This window comes from Electrona antarctica (genome assembly GCF_951216825.1).
Source record: "Electrona antarctica genome assembly, chromosome: 9".
Lineage (NCBI taxonomy): Eukaryota > Metazoa > Chordata > Actinopteri > Myctophiformes > Myctophidae > Electrona > Electrona antarctica.
The window spans coordinates 50,207,508-50,224,763 of NC_136790.1; the positions used below are offsets into that span (position 1 = coordinate 50,207,508).

A 17,256-nucleotide genomic window follows, 5' to 3' on the forward strand; every position below is an offset into this window, starting at 1 on the left:
ACCGACATACCAGTTGTCTCCGGGTCCAGAGCAGAGGTTTATGTACAATGGCGGCTTAGCCCGCTTCGTTTTATTGTGTTTTAATCGCTTCTATTCGCCATAATGTCGGATAAGTTCAACGACACATGTTTACACACACACACACACCGCGGCGGAATACATTCCCCAAACTTCTGTTGTTTTCTTCTCCGTAGTACCTCTTCCATTTGACACACTACGTACGTTACGTTACTGCGTCGTCACGTCATCCGCGACGTGCGTCCCCATCACATAGAATAGATAGTGGGGGGAAAAAGAAAAGACAAAAAAACTCAAACCATTATTCCATTCCATTTCCATAAGTCAATTTCACATTTATTTAGAGGATAAGCCCCTTGAGATGCATCATCTTGTTTTTAAGGAGGGTCCTCAAATGCTGTTTTTTATAATGAGGGTGCAATTTGTGTGGGGGAAAGTAGGCTGTTTATTATTAAAAATGATATTGTTGATATTCGGGGTCCTTGACTCCTTGCTTGGCCCTTCATGGCCAGGCCTAGCTCTGGTCCATAGCCCTAATGCTCAATTCTGCCTATAGGGAAATGAAATGAAATGAAATGAAATCTATATTTACCCAGGGTATCTGGGCTAAGCTCAAGAACTTGTTTCCAGCCAGGCCCTGCTCATAGAACACATTTCATCGTAGTGGTTGATGCCTTGTTCAAGGGCATTTCAGCTATGGACCAGAGCTAGGGCAGGCCTTCACCACTGACTTGGAGTGTGCATGATGTGATGTATGAGAGCCAAATATGGATGCATAAACATTAATAAACAGTATTGTAAGATCACTATTGAAAAAGAGGTCTTCATCATTGCATCTTGTTCAGGTCTGGGTCTGTACTGCCACACTGTGGCGGTACACTGTAATCACCTGATGTGTTCCATTTAACTCTGGCGTCTGTAGGCCTACTTTGTAGTTTAAAAGTGGAACTACATTGACCCTAAAAAAGGTGCACAAAAAAAGTGCACAAAATTGTCTTGTAGTCACAGAGTGCACAAGAACGTACACATTTGTACACACAACAGGCAGCTGTTCTGTTTATCCCATTTAGAACCGATGACGAATATGTCACCTTATAGCTTTGTCACTTTAACCTTTAGTTTAAACTTTAGCAGTTGAAAAATAGCAGATTTACAAGCTCATAGTGCGGCACCGAGTGCCGCGCTATGAGCTTGTAAATCTGCTATTTTTGAAATATCGTGAAAATGTGTGCAAATCTTTGAATTATTTCGCAGTGAACGTTTTTAACTCATATCTTTGCTTCTGGGGTGTCCCTGGAACACATTTTCAGATGGGGGTCAGCGGTCAAATACATATAATTTTTGAGGGCCTTGATATGAAAAAGTATGAATGAACTACTAATGAAAAAAAATTCAGAAAAATGTCAGGATTTAGAAGACATTTGTTAGAATGTGCTCTCAGGTTTTAAATGGTTTAAACAGTTTCATTCCATATAAGAAGAGACCTTGAGCTCCTATACTATGAAAGAACCGTGTATCTCCGTTCAAAATAATCTGTCTGTCTCCAGATGTTATTTTTGAACATTTTAATTAACTAAATATCCCACAAGGATGAGGCCTGCAGAAAAGTATTACCCCCCCATGCATTTATATCTGCACGTGTAACGTTAGATTACAAATGTTAGATTACATTAGATTATAATTTTTATTTTTATGTTTTTGCTTATTTCTGTTTTTTACAAATACTTGTAACTTCTGTGTGGGAAGTGAACGTGATATTGTTTATTTATGTTGTTGGTGTCTTATAATCCCGTAAGGGATGGGTCTTAACGACAAGACACGAAAATTCATTCACACAGTTCTATCAGTATGCAGTTATAGCCTACCACACAAATCTTTATTAACTGCATTTGCATTTGCATAAAATGGCCAGATTAACCATCTATCTAATCTAATCTAATGACATAGAAAAAAGGGGGGAAAAACTGTGGATGAGGAGTGGAGGGATGTTGAGGTTAGGCATGGGCAATCATATCGGTATCGGACCAATATCAAAATAACATACAGTATCTGTTTTAGGCGATTATATAATAATTATGTTGAAGATTATATATTACGCACATTATATAGGCTAAATTATATATAGCTTTTGTGATGATGAAGGCTGGAGATTCTATCAGTGTTTTCTGGTGAAGCTTAAAAAAATCACACCCGTGTGAACTGAGTGGTGTAAGGTCTTATATAGACTGATCAGCTGTGGTCTGACGTAATGAAATCACACCCGTGTGAACTGGGTGACCATAGCAACCATGCTCATTTTTTGGTACGAACAGACAGACAGACAGACACGTAAACTAACAAAGCCAGTTGTAGGAGTGGTTTACACCACTCAAAAAAAAAGATTTCTGGTGAAGCTTTAAAAAAAAATCACACCCGTGTGAACTGAGTGGTGCAAGGTCTTATATAGACTGATCAGCTGTGGTCTGACGTAATGTCAGTGACCATAGTAACCATGCTCATTCTTTTGGGCCCCACGTACAGGTACACACAAACACGGGTACAAACAAAGCTGGTTGTTGGAGTGGTCTGCACCACTCAAAAAAGAAATACTACATTCAAGCTGTTTATGTTGGGATATGGGTAAACATTTCACTAGTTTTGGAATAACGAGGCATTGCTTTTTCAAATCCAGTGTTTATTACAGAATGGACAAAATTATTATTATAAATCTTTAATACAGAATGCGATCATATCGACACTGGTTAATACCGGTTTCGGTTATCGGCCATAACAGCTAGAATTAACTAGAAAAAGAACAAGGAAACTAAAAGTGTGGTTGCCGCAGTCACTTACATAGGCCCCTCCCACTTGACTCTCTTGAAAAGTAATTTGAAAATTTCTATAACGCTTGAATAGTTTGGTGTTCTGCCCCTGCAAGGGAATTTATGTCTTTATAAACGATTGTAAAACATAGATTGGTTACATAACCAACAACAGCCAATTAGCTAGTACAAATGTTATGCAAAGCTCGGCCAATCACAGCGGAAGTTAGGTTAGGTTACTCCGGAAGAAGAACAATAAAAAAAAGTGTGACAATAACTAATACAAAAGTGTGACAATAGCTATAGTGCAACCACACTAATTAAATCCATTATCGGACAGGAATGTCATATTGCTCGTTAAGTTGAGGACAGGTGGTGACGTTTCTTAACCCATTTTGGGCGGGAACCCCTTTTGGTGTTTTAAGCATAATATTATACTTCAGCTATTTAAAAATAGCAGATCTACAAGCTCGCAGCGCGGCACCGAGTGCCGCGCTGCGAGCTTGTAGATCTGCTATTTTTGGAAAAATCGTGGAAAATGTGGCGCAAATCTTTGAATATATATAATTTCAGAGCGAACGGTTTAGCGATTCAATTCCCTGAAGAGAACGGGGTCAGTGCTCTGCAGAGCTCTGCAGAAAGCATCTTTGGCCCTAGTGGAGTTCATGAACGAATAGAGTGTCCTCATCTTCTCGTGGGGGGTTCTGGTGGCCCTCACTTGATCGTAGGCGTACTCGGAGAGCCCACGCTCGTTCAGAACCAGGTCCAGGATGTGGTCCACCGTCGTCACTTCGTTGACCAGGCGATACCGGTGTCGGTCCACAAAGTGATCTGAGTAATGAAAAGACCATCATCAGTGGAGTGATATCCAGTATAAGCCTTCCAGTGTAAAAAGAATCACACCCTTGTGAACTGAGTGGTGCAACTCCCCTCTCCCCCTGCCCCCCCCCCCCCCCCCACCTCCCCCTCTCTCTCTCATTAGCAGGCAACAGTGCAGCACTATATCTATCTCTCTGTTTCTGGCACAACAGCGCCACTTTTGCCCCTACTGCTACTCATAGTCACATAGTCACAGTCACATAGGTTAACACATAGGTTAACACGGACATTGCTGTTCCTTGGAGTGGTTGCACCACTCAAAAATGTGATGGATGTCAACTGTTGGAAAGTTGCTGTAAATAGTATGAATTTAATTTTAAACATCTGTTCAATATGCTGTCATGTATACGTGACACTGTTTTTGAGTGGTGTAAACCACTCCTACGACTGGCTTTGTTAGTTTACGTGTCTGTCTGTCTGTCTGTCTGTCTGTCTGTTCGTAAAAAATTAGCATGGTTGCTATGGTCACCCAGTTCACACAGGTGTGATTTCATTACGTCAGACATTACGTCAGACCACAGTTGATCAGTCTATATAAGACCTTACACCACTCAGTTCACACGGGTGTGATTTTTTTAAATAATAAGTACTGTAACTAGATGCACAAAACCAACTAAAATGTTTATATATTTTTTTTCCCCCATGTGTGTGTGTGTGTGTGTGTGTGTGACGGTTGATGTGCCTTTGTTTAAGAATACATTAATGAAATGTCTCCATTTAGACTAGTTTAAACAGCGCTCACCTTGTACAGATGCTGCCGCCGGTCGAGGTGCTGCTGTAAGAAATAAAAAGGCATTCAAATGGGGGTGAGGGAAGGGGGGGGGGGGGGTCAGGAGAGCATTCATTGTGTTTGATGAGCCTTTGATTGAGGTCTGAGGCTTCGTACACACATATCAGACGAACATTCTCTGTGCTGTCCGTGTTTCATGGCCGCCTCAATGCTTTTCCAATGGAAGTCACGTGGTTTGACCAAACAGTTGTGTGTGATGGGGGGGAGGGGGGGCAATCAAACACAAGTGTTTGGTCAAACCACGTGACTTCCATTGGAAAAGCATTGGGGCGGCCATGAAACACAGGCAGAGCACAGCACAGTTGTTCTTTATGTGTGTACGAACGGCCTCATTCACACGTACCAAACACCAATCAAGCAAATGTTTGGTCGTTTTTTTGGGCCACCACAATGCTTTTCCAATGGGAGTCACATGGTTTGACCAAACATTTGTGTTTGATTGCCGATTGGTGGTTGGTGGATTGGTGGTTTTCTGCCCCTCCCCCCCGATCAAACAAAAATGTTTGATCAAACCATGTGACTCCCATTGGAAAAGCATTGTGGTGGCCCAAGGCTTCGTACACGCATAAAGAACGAATGTTCTGTGCTCTGCCTGTGTTTCACGGCCGCCCCAATGCTTTTCCAATGGAAGTCACGTGGTTTGACCAAACCACGTGTGTGATGGGGGGAGGGGGGGCAATCACACACAACTGTTTGGTCAAACCACGTGACTTCCATTGGAAAAGCATTGAGGCGGCCATGAAACACGGACAGCACAGAGCATGTTCGGCTGATATGTGTGTACGAAGCCCAAAAAAACGACCAAAAAAACGACCAAACATTTGCTTGATTGGTGTTTGGTACGTGTGAATGAGGTAAGAATAAATTAAATGCATCTCCGTTTCATAAAGTTAAATGTCACTCACCTGGGACAGATGCAGCTGCAACTCGAGGTTGTGCTGCAATAAAAATTAAATAAACGTCATTGAAAAAATTTAAATGCAAACACCTGAGAAAATATGGCCTGAATTGGCCTAGTAATGTTGGAAACTAACCGTATTTTTTATAGACGTAAACAAAATATTTATTATTATTACACAATTTTGTCAAACCCACACACTAAAAGGTATGGTAAGTGATATTGCTTTGTTAAATAAATGTTAAATAGCTCTATATTCTGATAGTACTCTTTGCTATCTGTGTTTGTTCATTAACAGGAGTCTCCCTGTCTCTCCAGATCTTTGGAATTTGGAAGTGGTCACAAAAAGAAATGAGCGACACATTTAGAACTGGAATAGTATAAAACTGAAGCTGAAACATCTGTATTCTCTCCTGATTTGCTGAATTTGGCAACGTACCTTAACATTTATTTTCCGTTTAATAAACAGCTGGAGACACCCCTGTTACTGAACTGTACTCTATAGCAATGATAACTAGAATGTTGGGCTTTAAACCAAAAAAATTAAAAGAATATCACTTACCCTAGCTAGCTTTAATTATTACAAGCAAAGAAATACAAGCGACTTCGGCGCTAGTCGTGAGGGAGTATGAATTGACTATTATAGAGCCTAAAAGTCGGTTCTGGGACCATTCCCCCAAAAAGGAGCCTTTATTTACCACTAGGAGTCTCTCTTCTGCCGCACGTTCCTTCATCACCACGAGGACCACTAGGATCGTGTTGACGACTAGAGAGACAGAGAGAGAGAGATAGAGAGAGAGAGAGTTACTTATTCTGAGATTATGAACTAAAAGACAATAATTTTACAAAGTAGGCAAATTCAATACAATCAGAATCCAGAAGATGTTTGTCTCTTGAAGATCACATCATTTAGGCCCTCATTTATCAACCGTGCGTACGCCAAAATATGGGTGTACGCCGAAATTACCGCAATTTTCGGCATTTACGATTTGCGCCAACGTTTGAATTTGAACTTGAGCCAAGACAAAAACCACGTCTGGTCGGGAGCTGTCGTACGCTTTGTCCTCGGCTGTTTTTCTGTCGTAGAACAGGGAGCAGCATTGTTTGACCAGCTGAGAGGCTGTCACAGGCATCTAAACATATGTATTCACTCCTAAAATGTTAATAGAAAAGTATATGTATGTAGTATGTATGTAGGCCTATATATGGGCTACATGTAAAAAAATAAAAATAAAGGGAAAAAAGGAATAGGCCTACATCAACGATGTGTCTGTGTCATATGAAATTGGTAGGAGATTACCAACTTTACAAGCAGTTAAAATCGCGCAATTAAAACAATGTTGCAAGTTTAGATGCTTAAGCCATTTAAACAGTGTTTTGCATGAGCGCATGCCGGTGCCCCCCCCCCCCCCCCCTAGTTAACAGTAACAGTTAACTGGATCGAGAGTGCGTGCTGCTATAGTAAAGTCTACCAACCAACGGGTAGGCTAGAGTGCAATCTACAGCCATGTCTTTCTCGAGTTACATCTCGTCGTTTTAAGGATAAACCCGACGTGTCGCTCGAATGCCAAATGTGCCGTGCCGGCGTGCCAGCGCAAAATTGGGGACCGCTGACCGCATCAGAGTTAGGTATAGGCTAAACCACCCAGCCAGGCTGCCAGCCCACCAGTGCCAGTGTGCCACATGAGGCTGGTTTAGGCTGCACATTTATATAATTGTCAGTTGACAGCCCAGCCACTGCACCGACTACTGCGACTAGCGAGGTAATCTAAATAGATTGTCATAAACGTGCATGGTCACGGTGTCATGAACGGACCACAGTGATAGAGACAGACAGGACAGGAGAGGAGGAAAACAGCAGCGTGTGTGTGCGCCTATTTGTTATTTAATTCATTGTTCACATGCAGGTTCAGATTTTCGTTCACTAATATATTGTTGTAGCCTGTAGGCTATATTAAATGAATAAATACTTTAATAATTTAATATAGGCTACAACTAACAACACACGGCAGGCGCGTAGCGCGGATCAAATGATTGACTGGGCAAATTAGCATGGGGGGGGGGGGGTAGCGCATCCCCGGCCGATAGTGAAGTGTGAACTGTGAACGGTTTGGGGAACCATTTTAAAACAAAGGCGGCATGCATGCTGTGGTTTACTAACCAGAAATTTGCATGCACAAGGCTCAAAGTTGGGCCAGCTCTAAACTGACTGGGCCACGGCCCGTATGTGCGTGTGTGTGTGTGGGCAGCAAGGCAAGCGAGGCGAGAGGAGAAACAGACAGGGTACTACAGCTACAGCTTTATTTAATTCATACAGGTGTTCGTTCTTTATTTATTTAAGATAGGCTACAACAAACCAGTTGGACTTGCAAGTTGCGTGTGCGTGCGTGCGTCTGTGTGTGTGTGTATGAGAGGGGGGTGACTTTTTTATTGACTTTTTTTGTCATGTAACTATGGTTTCCAAGGTCGTACTGCAGTTGTTCATGTCGCAAAAACGAGGGCGAGGCTTGATTTCATAGGGCGTGCCAGATAGATTTCAGCCGTCACATTTATAAACGTCCGAACGAAATTAAGGAAGGATCAGCTGTCTGCGATCACTTTGTAAATGCCGACCCGACGTGGGTGTACTACGAAACCTACACTCGAATTTGGGGCAGATTTTACACTCAATTGATAAATGAGGGCCATACAGTGTACCCCACATGGAAACTTAACACCAATGTGAAGTGATCGGTGCCTTTGGAAAGATTAGGGAAATTAACATCGTCCCATAGGAAATGTTTGGCCTAAAAATTGAATTTAAATGATAATTACTTACAGATCCTCGAGAAGATACCGTTCATTTTCCTGAAGACATTTGTAGAAAATGTCTTTGGCCCTTGGCCCACCGCAATTCAGGAGTTTATAGAGTTCCCTCATCTTGTCCGTCCTGGTGCTCTTAGACCTCACAGTACTGTAGCCCTCGTTGCAAAGGACACCCTCATCAAGGAGCACATCCAGGATGGGTTCCACCAGGCTCACTCTCTGAATCAGGGCAGGCCGATGGTGGTCCACAAAGTGTCTCCCTGAATGATAAGGAGAATGGAACTTGAGTTGTGGGTGAAACTGGGAAAACATGTCTGAACTGAACATTCAGGACACTATTTAGCAACATGAAAAAAACACACACACACACACACACACACATCTCACCAGAGTCTCCAGACTTTGCTGCAGGTTGAGTGCTAATGGAACAGGCAGATTGAGTGCTGATGGAAGGAGGCTGTTGAGAACTGATCTGTGCGACCTGTGCGACCGCTGGCCTGGATGCTGCATTCAAAAGGAAAACAAAGAACAACCACAAACAACTCAAACTCATAAACAACTTGAAACAACTTACATTTATCCCAACATTGCTGCGGATCGGGAATGCAACCCTAGGCTGACGTTGTAGTTAGTTTTCCAGTACAGCAGGGTAATAACAGTGTGATGCGTGCGTGCGTGCGTGCGTGCGTGCGTGCGTGCGTGCGTGCGTGCGTGCGTGCGTGCGTGCGTGCGTGCGTGCGTGCGTGCGTGTCTGTGCCGTGTGAGAACTTAGTGTTACAGTGACAGCTTTATCAATACCAGCATGACTTTGGCTGACAAAGGTGAAAAATGTTATATTCTTTATATTTTTATATATATTATTATATGATTAGGAATTAATTTGCCTGAACTGTGTGAACTGTGCCTATAGCTGAAGAGGACAGGATACGGCTACTGTATTTTAACATCAATCATTTATCATCATCGGTCATTAACCCATTTAGACCTACGTTCGATTCTACAAAATGTCTTCTAAATCTTGACGGTTTTCAGAAAAACCTATGTTTCTATGTCAGTGGTGCTCAAACTATTTCATTTAAAGGACCCCAGAAATTATATGTAATTGGCCGCCAACCCCCATTTGAAAATATGTTGTTCCAGGGACCCCCCAGAAGCAAAGATTTCAGTAAATACGTGCGCTCTGAAAGAATATATTTTCAAAGATTTGCCACACATTTTCATGATTCTTCAAAAAATAAAAGATCTACAAGCTCGTAGCGCGGCACTCGGTGCCACGCTATATGAGCTTGTAGATCTGCTATTTTTCAATAGCTAAAGTATAACAATGCTTAAAACACTAAAAGGGGTTCCCGTTCAGAATTTGAGTTTTGAGTTGAGAATTTTGAGAAATTGAGTTTCACCATGAGTGGTGGATGGGGCAGTCGGAGGCGTGGCTGTAGTAGCCGGGCTGGGCCACGGCAGCGTCCTCAGACCAGGGAACACATCTGTCAGTTTGCTGTCTTGTAGCAGAAGCAGGAATGTCTTGCAGACCGTTTCCCCCCGGTAAAGAATCTTGTCCACAAGCACGGCGGCTGCGTCGGCCGGGCGAGGCATGCCCTTCAGGTTGGTGTATTCAAAGTTCACCAGTAGCTTCTCGTCAAATGCACACTGGATGGCATAGTGAATGTGTCCCGTTAGAATGTCTTGAATGTGTGTCTTGTTCCCTGTTAAAAACGTTGTAGCCTCCATGATGCTGATCCCTGGAAGAGAAGAAAGGGATACAATCAGTGGGCGTTATGCAGATTGAAACTTTTCATGTTTGTAACAGTACTACGGTAATAACTATTGGGTGATTTTCAACAGATTATGAACCAGGGACCACCAACCTGGCTAAGAATCATCCTGGTTCATGATTATCCTAATAATCATGAAAAAATGGCGCTATTTTTTTCTACTCTGTCTGTGTCTCATAGGAGGGCTGTGGGCAGTTCAGAAACAGTTTCTATTAACTTGGATTCCCCATCGATGATGTCACTGGAGGACGCTCCAGTGACATCATCGATGGGGAATCCAAGCTAATAGAAACTGCAGGCTTTCTAGTCCTGAAAAGTTGCAATGCGAAAATGGAAGCCATCGTTCTCACGATAATACAAATCTAAGCATTTTTGTAAAAAAAATATTGTTTAAAAAAAATCTGCCTAATGATGATGTCACTGGAAGACGGTTTCTGAACTGCCCTCCTATGAGACACAGACTGAGTAGAATTGTTTTTTATCATGATTATTAGTGAGGACCTATATGAAGATAGGTTGAAAAGTGGTGAAGTGGTCCTTTAAGGCAAGGGCTTGATTTAATTTGTTATAGGTTACTACATGCAATGTCATCATTTAACTGAAATATGCTAGTGGTCCAGAGATCCAAAAAAGATTGAGAACTACTGATCAATTCCAATCCCACGGTTACTCTAAGTCCTTCCTCTTAACATTATTCATGTTACTCTAAGTCCTTCCTCTTAACATTATTCATGTTACTCTAAGTCCTTCCTCTTAACATTATTCTCATGTTAACTGATACTGATTGTAACTTATGAGCACACATGCACTTATATGGGCACATTTCCTAATAGTACTTAGTTTAGACAGTTTTTGGTTTAGACTAGTCATTGGTTAGATCAGTCATTAGTCCTACAACTACAACCTATCTTAAACCCTCACGCTAAACCTAACCTCCCACGGGGCAGCACACCTAAACCTAACCTTAACCCATGTCTAACCAATGACTAGTCTAAACTAAGTATGCACCCCCCTAACCTCCCACGGGGCAGCACACCTAAACCTAACCTTAACCCATGTCTAACCAATGACTAGTCTAAACTAAGTATGCACCCCATAATGATGACTCAACACTTCTCCCTTAATCCTTTCTTGAGATTCTGTGACCTCAGACCTCGGACTTCCCTGCAGCAACATTGACACATCAATGTGACGTCATCATAGGTCACCACTGGTGACCTATGATTACCATGGCGAGTGGTGACTAACCGGGTAGTTTAGTGAGCTGTTTCTCAATTAGTCTTGGCTACATTACTAAATGCAGTCAGGATTCTTCCTATGGCAATGCATTCCAGAGGGTCGGGGACCTTGTCCGTGAGCCCCAGGGCTCTCTTGACGCAGTGAGGCAAATGAGCTCACTGTTACGAGCAGCATGAAGCCTTGAATTCATTCACTTTTTTTTTGTTGCATTCCAATATTATAATATTAATATTCCTAATATCCCATTCCAATATTTCATTCATTGTTAATTGCTTAATTGTTAATTAAAAGTTAATAGGCTCTGCGCCATATTGGAAAATAATTTGACCTCTTCCTTACTTCCTTCACAGTTATTACCAATAATATATTATTACCAATGTGATGCACCGAATATTCGTCTGCAGAAAACATTTGGCAGAAAATGGCTAAAAATGCATTTTCGGCCTATTCGGTTTCGGCCCGAATAGGCAGAAAATATATCACCGAATAGTGTATGCAATTAATGCATTCAAAAGAGCTGAATAAATGTTTTATGGACCCATAACAGTGATTATTATTTAAGTTAAGTTAAGTTTTGCCACAACCATTTATTTTGCCATAAATCAGTTAGCTTTAAGGTATGGCCATGCCAATGGTAGGAAAAAAGATATATAATATTAATCATATTCGGGTATTCGGTTTTCGGCCAACTGTTTCCTATATTCGGTATTCGGTTTCGGCCAAGAATTTCCCTTTCGGTGCATCCCTTACCAATTATACCAATAAAGTCTCTGTTCTAATTTAGTGTAGCACAGTGTTTCTCAAACTTTTACATTTTCAAGGACTACCCATAACTCAGAGAGTGTACAAATGGAACCAAATGGACTCGTAAGATCCAGATTTCGTTCCATATGAACACTCCCAGCGTTACACACAGTGGAACCATGAGGGTACCTGGACCGCACTTTGAGACCCACTGGTGTAGCAGGAGTATTTCCAGTGAGACACACAGTAGCAGCACCTTGACTCTGTTTGACCAGAATGGAACAGAGACTTCATTAGTATCATTAAACCCATGAAGGAACTAGTACCAATATGGCAGGCCAATGTGCATACATATAGGAGGTCAAACTACCCAGTGGAAAACTACATTAACCCATTTAGACCTGATGTCGAAATTTAAAAACCCATGTGAAGTGAGTGGTGCAACTCCGTGTGGGGGTTCCCGGGGGGGGGGGTTCCCGTGTCCGAAACGGTTGAGAAATGACAGAGTTACCGACGTGTGCCGGTCCCTCTACTGTACCCTCCACTGTACTGGCACACCCGAAATCATCATATATACAGTTAATATGTATGTGTGTGTGTTAGGTTGCGCACAGGTGGTGAAAAACAACCATGCTGTTTTCGTGCTCATACCCAGCCAGGCAGGCACCCACCCAGCCAGCCAGCCACCCACATAACTCCGTAAGGGAGTGGTTGCACCACTCAAAAATGTCTTCTAAATCCTGAAAGTTATCTGAAATACCGTGCTGTGGTGCTCAATATTTCATGTCAAGGACCCCCAAAATTATATGTAATTGGCCGCCGACCCCCATCTGAAAATATGTTGTTCCAGGCACCCCCCAGAAGCAAAGATTTGAGTTAAAAACGTTCGCTCTGAAAGAATATATATGAATATACACGATTTTTTTTAAATAGCAGACCTACAAGCTCGTAGCGCGGCACTCAGTGCTAGATAGTTTATAGCTAGATAGCTATAAACACAACACAAGATATGTAGCTAGATAGCTATAAACACAACACGAGATATATAGCTATAAACACAACACGAGATGGTATCTGGATCGAATCGGGAACGAAAAAAAGTGTATCGGGACATCCCTAATTAAAAAGTTCACATAATTATGATCTCCTCAGAGTACACTGTGAGAGTCGTTGGAGTTTATACATTATTGCCAAACAAGGGGCTAAGCCACTACCTTTGCTACTACAGTACCTATGGAACAGACCGTAGTGGACACCTTCTCATGATTGGCTGCCTCGTCTCTAGGCTGCCTCGTCTAAGCCAATGGGAGACTTACTCATATAAACCCATACTCTGAACGATCTTCTGACAGACATACTAGGCGTTGGAACAGCGACATACCAAAGCCTACACGGGCTGTGCAGTCGACGCGCTGTGATTGGCCAGTCGCTGTGATTGACAGCCTAAACCTAACCCTAACCCTAACCTTAACCTCAGTAAACTTAACTTGCCCGGGGGAGTGGTTATAAGCACAACCCATGTAGTAATTAGTATGTAGCGTTGGAACATGCATCCGGCAGCAAGCCCAACCCAGTAGTCACTTTGAGTGGCACCACACAAAGCCACGGGTGAACATGCACTGTATGTCGGACATTACTATTACTATTCCTACCCCAAACCTAAACATAACCGCCGCACTATGAGCTTGTAGATCTGCTATTTTTCAATAGCTAAAGTATAACATAATGCTTAAAACACCAAAAGGGGTTCCTGCGCAGAATGGGATAAGGGCGCGATTTGAAAAATGTATTTGCTTACAGGAAGTATTTTCACTACATTGTGATCCGTGTTGTGCAAAATGACCTGGCAAATCTCGTGGCACAGTGACCTCTGGGTCAACCCCATGATTCATGTATCCTGAGAAGAAGTAGTGTTGTTGTGAGGTTTTTTTGTGCATATGTACTACTCACATTTTGTGGGTACGTACGCCACGGGTGAACATGCACTGTATGTCGGACATTACTATTACTATTCCTACCCCAAACCTAAACATAACCGCAAGCACGTCGCAACACATGTCGGACCAAAGCAAACTTCACTTTATCCGCAAAAAAGATGTTGTTTGCAGTGGACACAACAATGATATAAGCAGGATTCGAGCCCGCACTCAACCCAGGAGGTATGGATTGAACGTCTATTGCCTAACGAGGCATGCTACGAGCTGGCTGCTGGAATGCTTTTCTAGAGTCTACTTCATTATAACACGCCCAAGTAATGTAAAAGAAAAGGAAAAACCCCGCCCAGTAGGGGAGAGGTTGGGGGAGTGGATTTTTGTAATTTTTTCATAACGATGTCTGAGGTGGGTGGGTCTTTCAGTACCTTCATGATGCTCAGTGACATCCCAGAAGGTAGGTTTGTTTCCCTAGTGCCCACATCCTTCGGGTGAATTTCATCCGTGTTTAGTGATAGAGAAAACTCCCATACACCCACACATGATTTTTTTTTTTTCACTGGACCATTCTCACATGACCCAGCAATGGGTGGACAAAGGGAGAAGTTCCCAGCTCCATTCTTTTTCACAAACAAAGAAAGAAAAAAATGATAGGGTCCCCGGCCTACATGATATCTTTCTTTTTAAGTGGGGTCCGGGGACAATTAGTGATAGGAACCAAATGGACCCTTATGGGTCTGTAACTCAGAGAGTGTACAAATGGAACCAAATGGACCCGTTAGGGTCCATTTGTACTGTTATTTGTACTGTTAAATTAACAGTGGTTGAGTAGCGCGCCACTCGGTGGCGCGCTATGAGTTTGTAGATCTGCTATTTTTCAATAGCTAAAGTATAACATACTAGCACTATACAATACTGTTATGACATGGCCTCACCTGACACGAGAAGAAGAGTGAAAATACCTATTTTTCAGGTGAAACCAGAGCCCAGAAATGTATCTCTGTAAATGTTGTGGCTATGAGAGTAAAAGTATAGCAGGTTTTACGCGTCATATGAGACTTCACAGTAATGACCCAAACTGCCCTTTTACCTGTGGTGTACCTGATTGTACCCGTGCATTCAAAACATTTGCAGCATTCAAGTCTCACCTATACAGAGATCATAAGCAATCCCACAGGAGGAGTGCTACAGACCAAAATATAGGCACAACACTGATTTGTCAGATTGAATTTTGTCAAATCACATTTACAAAGCTTAAGGATTTCCTTAATCATTTGAAAGGCCATATACAAGAGGGCAGGAAAATAACATGTCCTTTTAGGGGTTGTAAGGGAACATTTGGTGTGAAATCCACATTTGCATCTCATATTTCGAGAACACACAAAAACAGTGCAGCCGAGCAATTGCATGATGAGGCAATGTTTCAACACACAGCACAGTTTGAAAACCCATCCCAAACTGAGAGTCAGCCCTCCACCTCTCTCACTGAGACTGAGGAACAGCCGGAGACATGTGAACTTTATGATGGTGTGGATAAAGACCTCTTTATGAAGAAGTTGACTATGTTTTATTTGAAGCTTCAGTCTAAGCTACTTTTACCCGCATCAGTTATTCAGACTATCATTGAAGAGGTCAACGATATTCATGATGTTGTTCAGTCGCATCTCTTTTCAAAACTAAAAGAGAAATTGTCCGTGCTTGGGGTGCCTGACATGGCTATTACAGATGTAATTGAAGAGCTTGCAAAAAATGACATATTAAAACGGGGTAACAACATTTTTTTCACAAACAAAGAAAGAAAAAAATGATAGGGTCCCCGGCCTACATGATATCTTTCTTTTTAAGTGGGGTCTGGGGACAATTAGTGATAGGAACCAAATGGACCCTTATGGGTCTGTAACTCAGAGAGTGTAGAAATGGAACCAAATGGACCCGTTAGGGTCCATTTGTACTGTTATTTGTACTGTTAAATTAACAGTGGTTGAGTAGCGCGCCAGTTTGTAGATCTGCTATTTTTCAATAGCTAAAGTATAACATAATGCTTAGTTAAAACACCAAAATGGGGTTCCCGCTCAGAATGGGTTAAGACATGGGCCAAAATAAAAGAACAAAACAACAAAAGATACATTGGCAGCCCCTCACCCCTGTGCATGCACATTTCTGTTGTAGCCAACCACAGCAAGCCAACGTTGTTTTAAATGGCAGCCCATTAGAAAGGCGGCAAAACCGGTTAGACCTATCGGCCGTGTCTAATCATACCATTGATTGATCCAAAAAATACCCCTCAACCAAAATATACATAACATAGCCTACCTCAAAAAAGGCACCCACAGTTCTTCAGGTATCTTCTATGGTGTTGCTGAAAATGTTATCTCTCAAGACAGATCCTGCAACACACACACACGCGCACACGCACGCGCACACGCACACACACACACACACACAGTTAGTATGGCAATTTTAGAAATGCCATTTTTAAGTGTTTGCCTTTTGCCATTTCATGGCAAGCTTTGCGACCCCTCGCAGTGAGCCACTGGTTTCGAATGGACTCTAATGGGACACAGAGAAATAAGTTGCCTAATTAGTGCAGATATTAATAGTACTAAATAGTACTAAATAGCAATTATAGTGTTTTATTATCAGTATGTAATCTAGCTATAATTGCTATTGTTAAGTAATAAGCTAAATAATAGTGTAGATAATACTGGGACAACATTGCCCTTACTTTGTCTGCACAAAATACCTTCAGAATAGTAGTATAGGACTACACAAGTCCTACCATATTAAGACAACTATACTAACTAATATACTTACTACTAGCACTATACAATACTGTTATGACATGGCCTCAGCTGTCTGAGTCAGACGACACATAGCTGCATAAGCAGCTACATACATTCCAATTGTAAATTGGCATGTGTTTTCCACACCTGCAACTCGCAATGGATTCACCACCACCCACCACCCAATTAAAGGGATATGGAGACTTGTAGATGCCTTAGAGATGGTCACCCTTACAAATCATTACAAATACTAAAACAACTATACTATAGGCTACTGATAGGACTTTTTTTGTTTGGGTGTACTGTACAGTACAGTATGGGCTGTCAATGCAGGCTGGTGTGAAACTGGCCCCTGTGAAAAAGTGAAGGGCCCCCCCCCCGCCCCACCCCCAACCCATTGTTCCTGTAGGCTACACGTTTTGCCTGTTTTGTAACAGGATATGATGTATTTTTTTTGCATAGCAAGTGTATCGCATGACTTCACACGTGTTTTGATTAATTGAAAATAGAGGGCATTTATATGTTATTTTTCTTAGCAGATTTGGTATTGACCAGTACTGTACTTTCCTTTAACTTAATACTGTACACATTCTGCA

At 42.0% G+C, this 17,256-nt stretch overlaps 1 protein-coding gene across 2 annotated transcripts in view; it reads right to left on the bottom strand.

Annotated features, from left to right (window-relative positions):
* Positions 1 to 3,347: 3,347 nt before the first annotated feature.
* The window catches only part of LOC306929452 (uncharacterized protein), a 14,382-nt gene continuing 473 nt past the window's right edge, over positions 3,348 to 17,256 (bottom strand). Inside the window, exons 2-9 of one of the 2 annotated variants that reach the window (XM_079509999.1) lie at positions 16,191 to 16,264; positions 9,592 to 9,930; positions 8,579 to 8,695; positions 8,205 to 8,451; positions 6,085 to 6,152; positions 5,394 to 5,426; positions 4,441 to 4,470; positions 3,348 to 3,650 (exon numbers count right to left, since the gene is read on the bottom strand). In XM_079509999.1, coding sequence (XP_079366125.1) covers positions 3,403 to 3,650; positions 4,441 to 4,470; positions 5,394 to 5,426; positions 6,085 to 6,152; positions 8,205 to 8,451; positions 8,579 to 8,695; positions 9,592 to 9,919 — 1,071 coding nt within the window. In that variant the 5' untranslated portion in view covers positions 9,920 to 9,930; positions 16,191 to 16,264 and the 3' untranslated portion in view covers positions 3,348 to 3,402. Of the gene's footprint in view, positions 3,651 to 4,440; positions 4,474 to 5,393; positions 5,427 to 6,084; positions 6,153 to 8,204; positions 8,452 to 8,578; positions 8,696 to 9,591; positions 9,931 to 16,190; positions 16,265 to 17,256 lie in introns of both variants that reach the window. The other variant, XM_079509998.1, reaches the window with a different exon arrangement.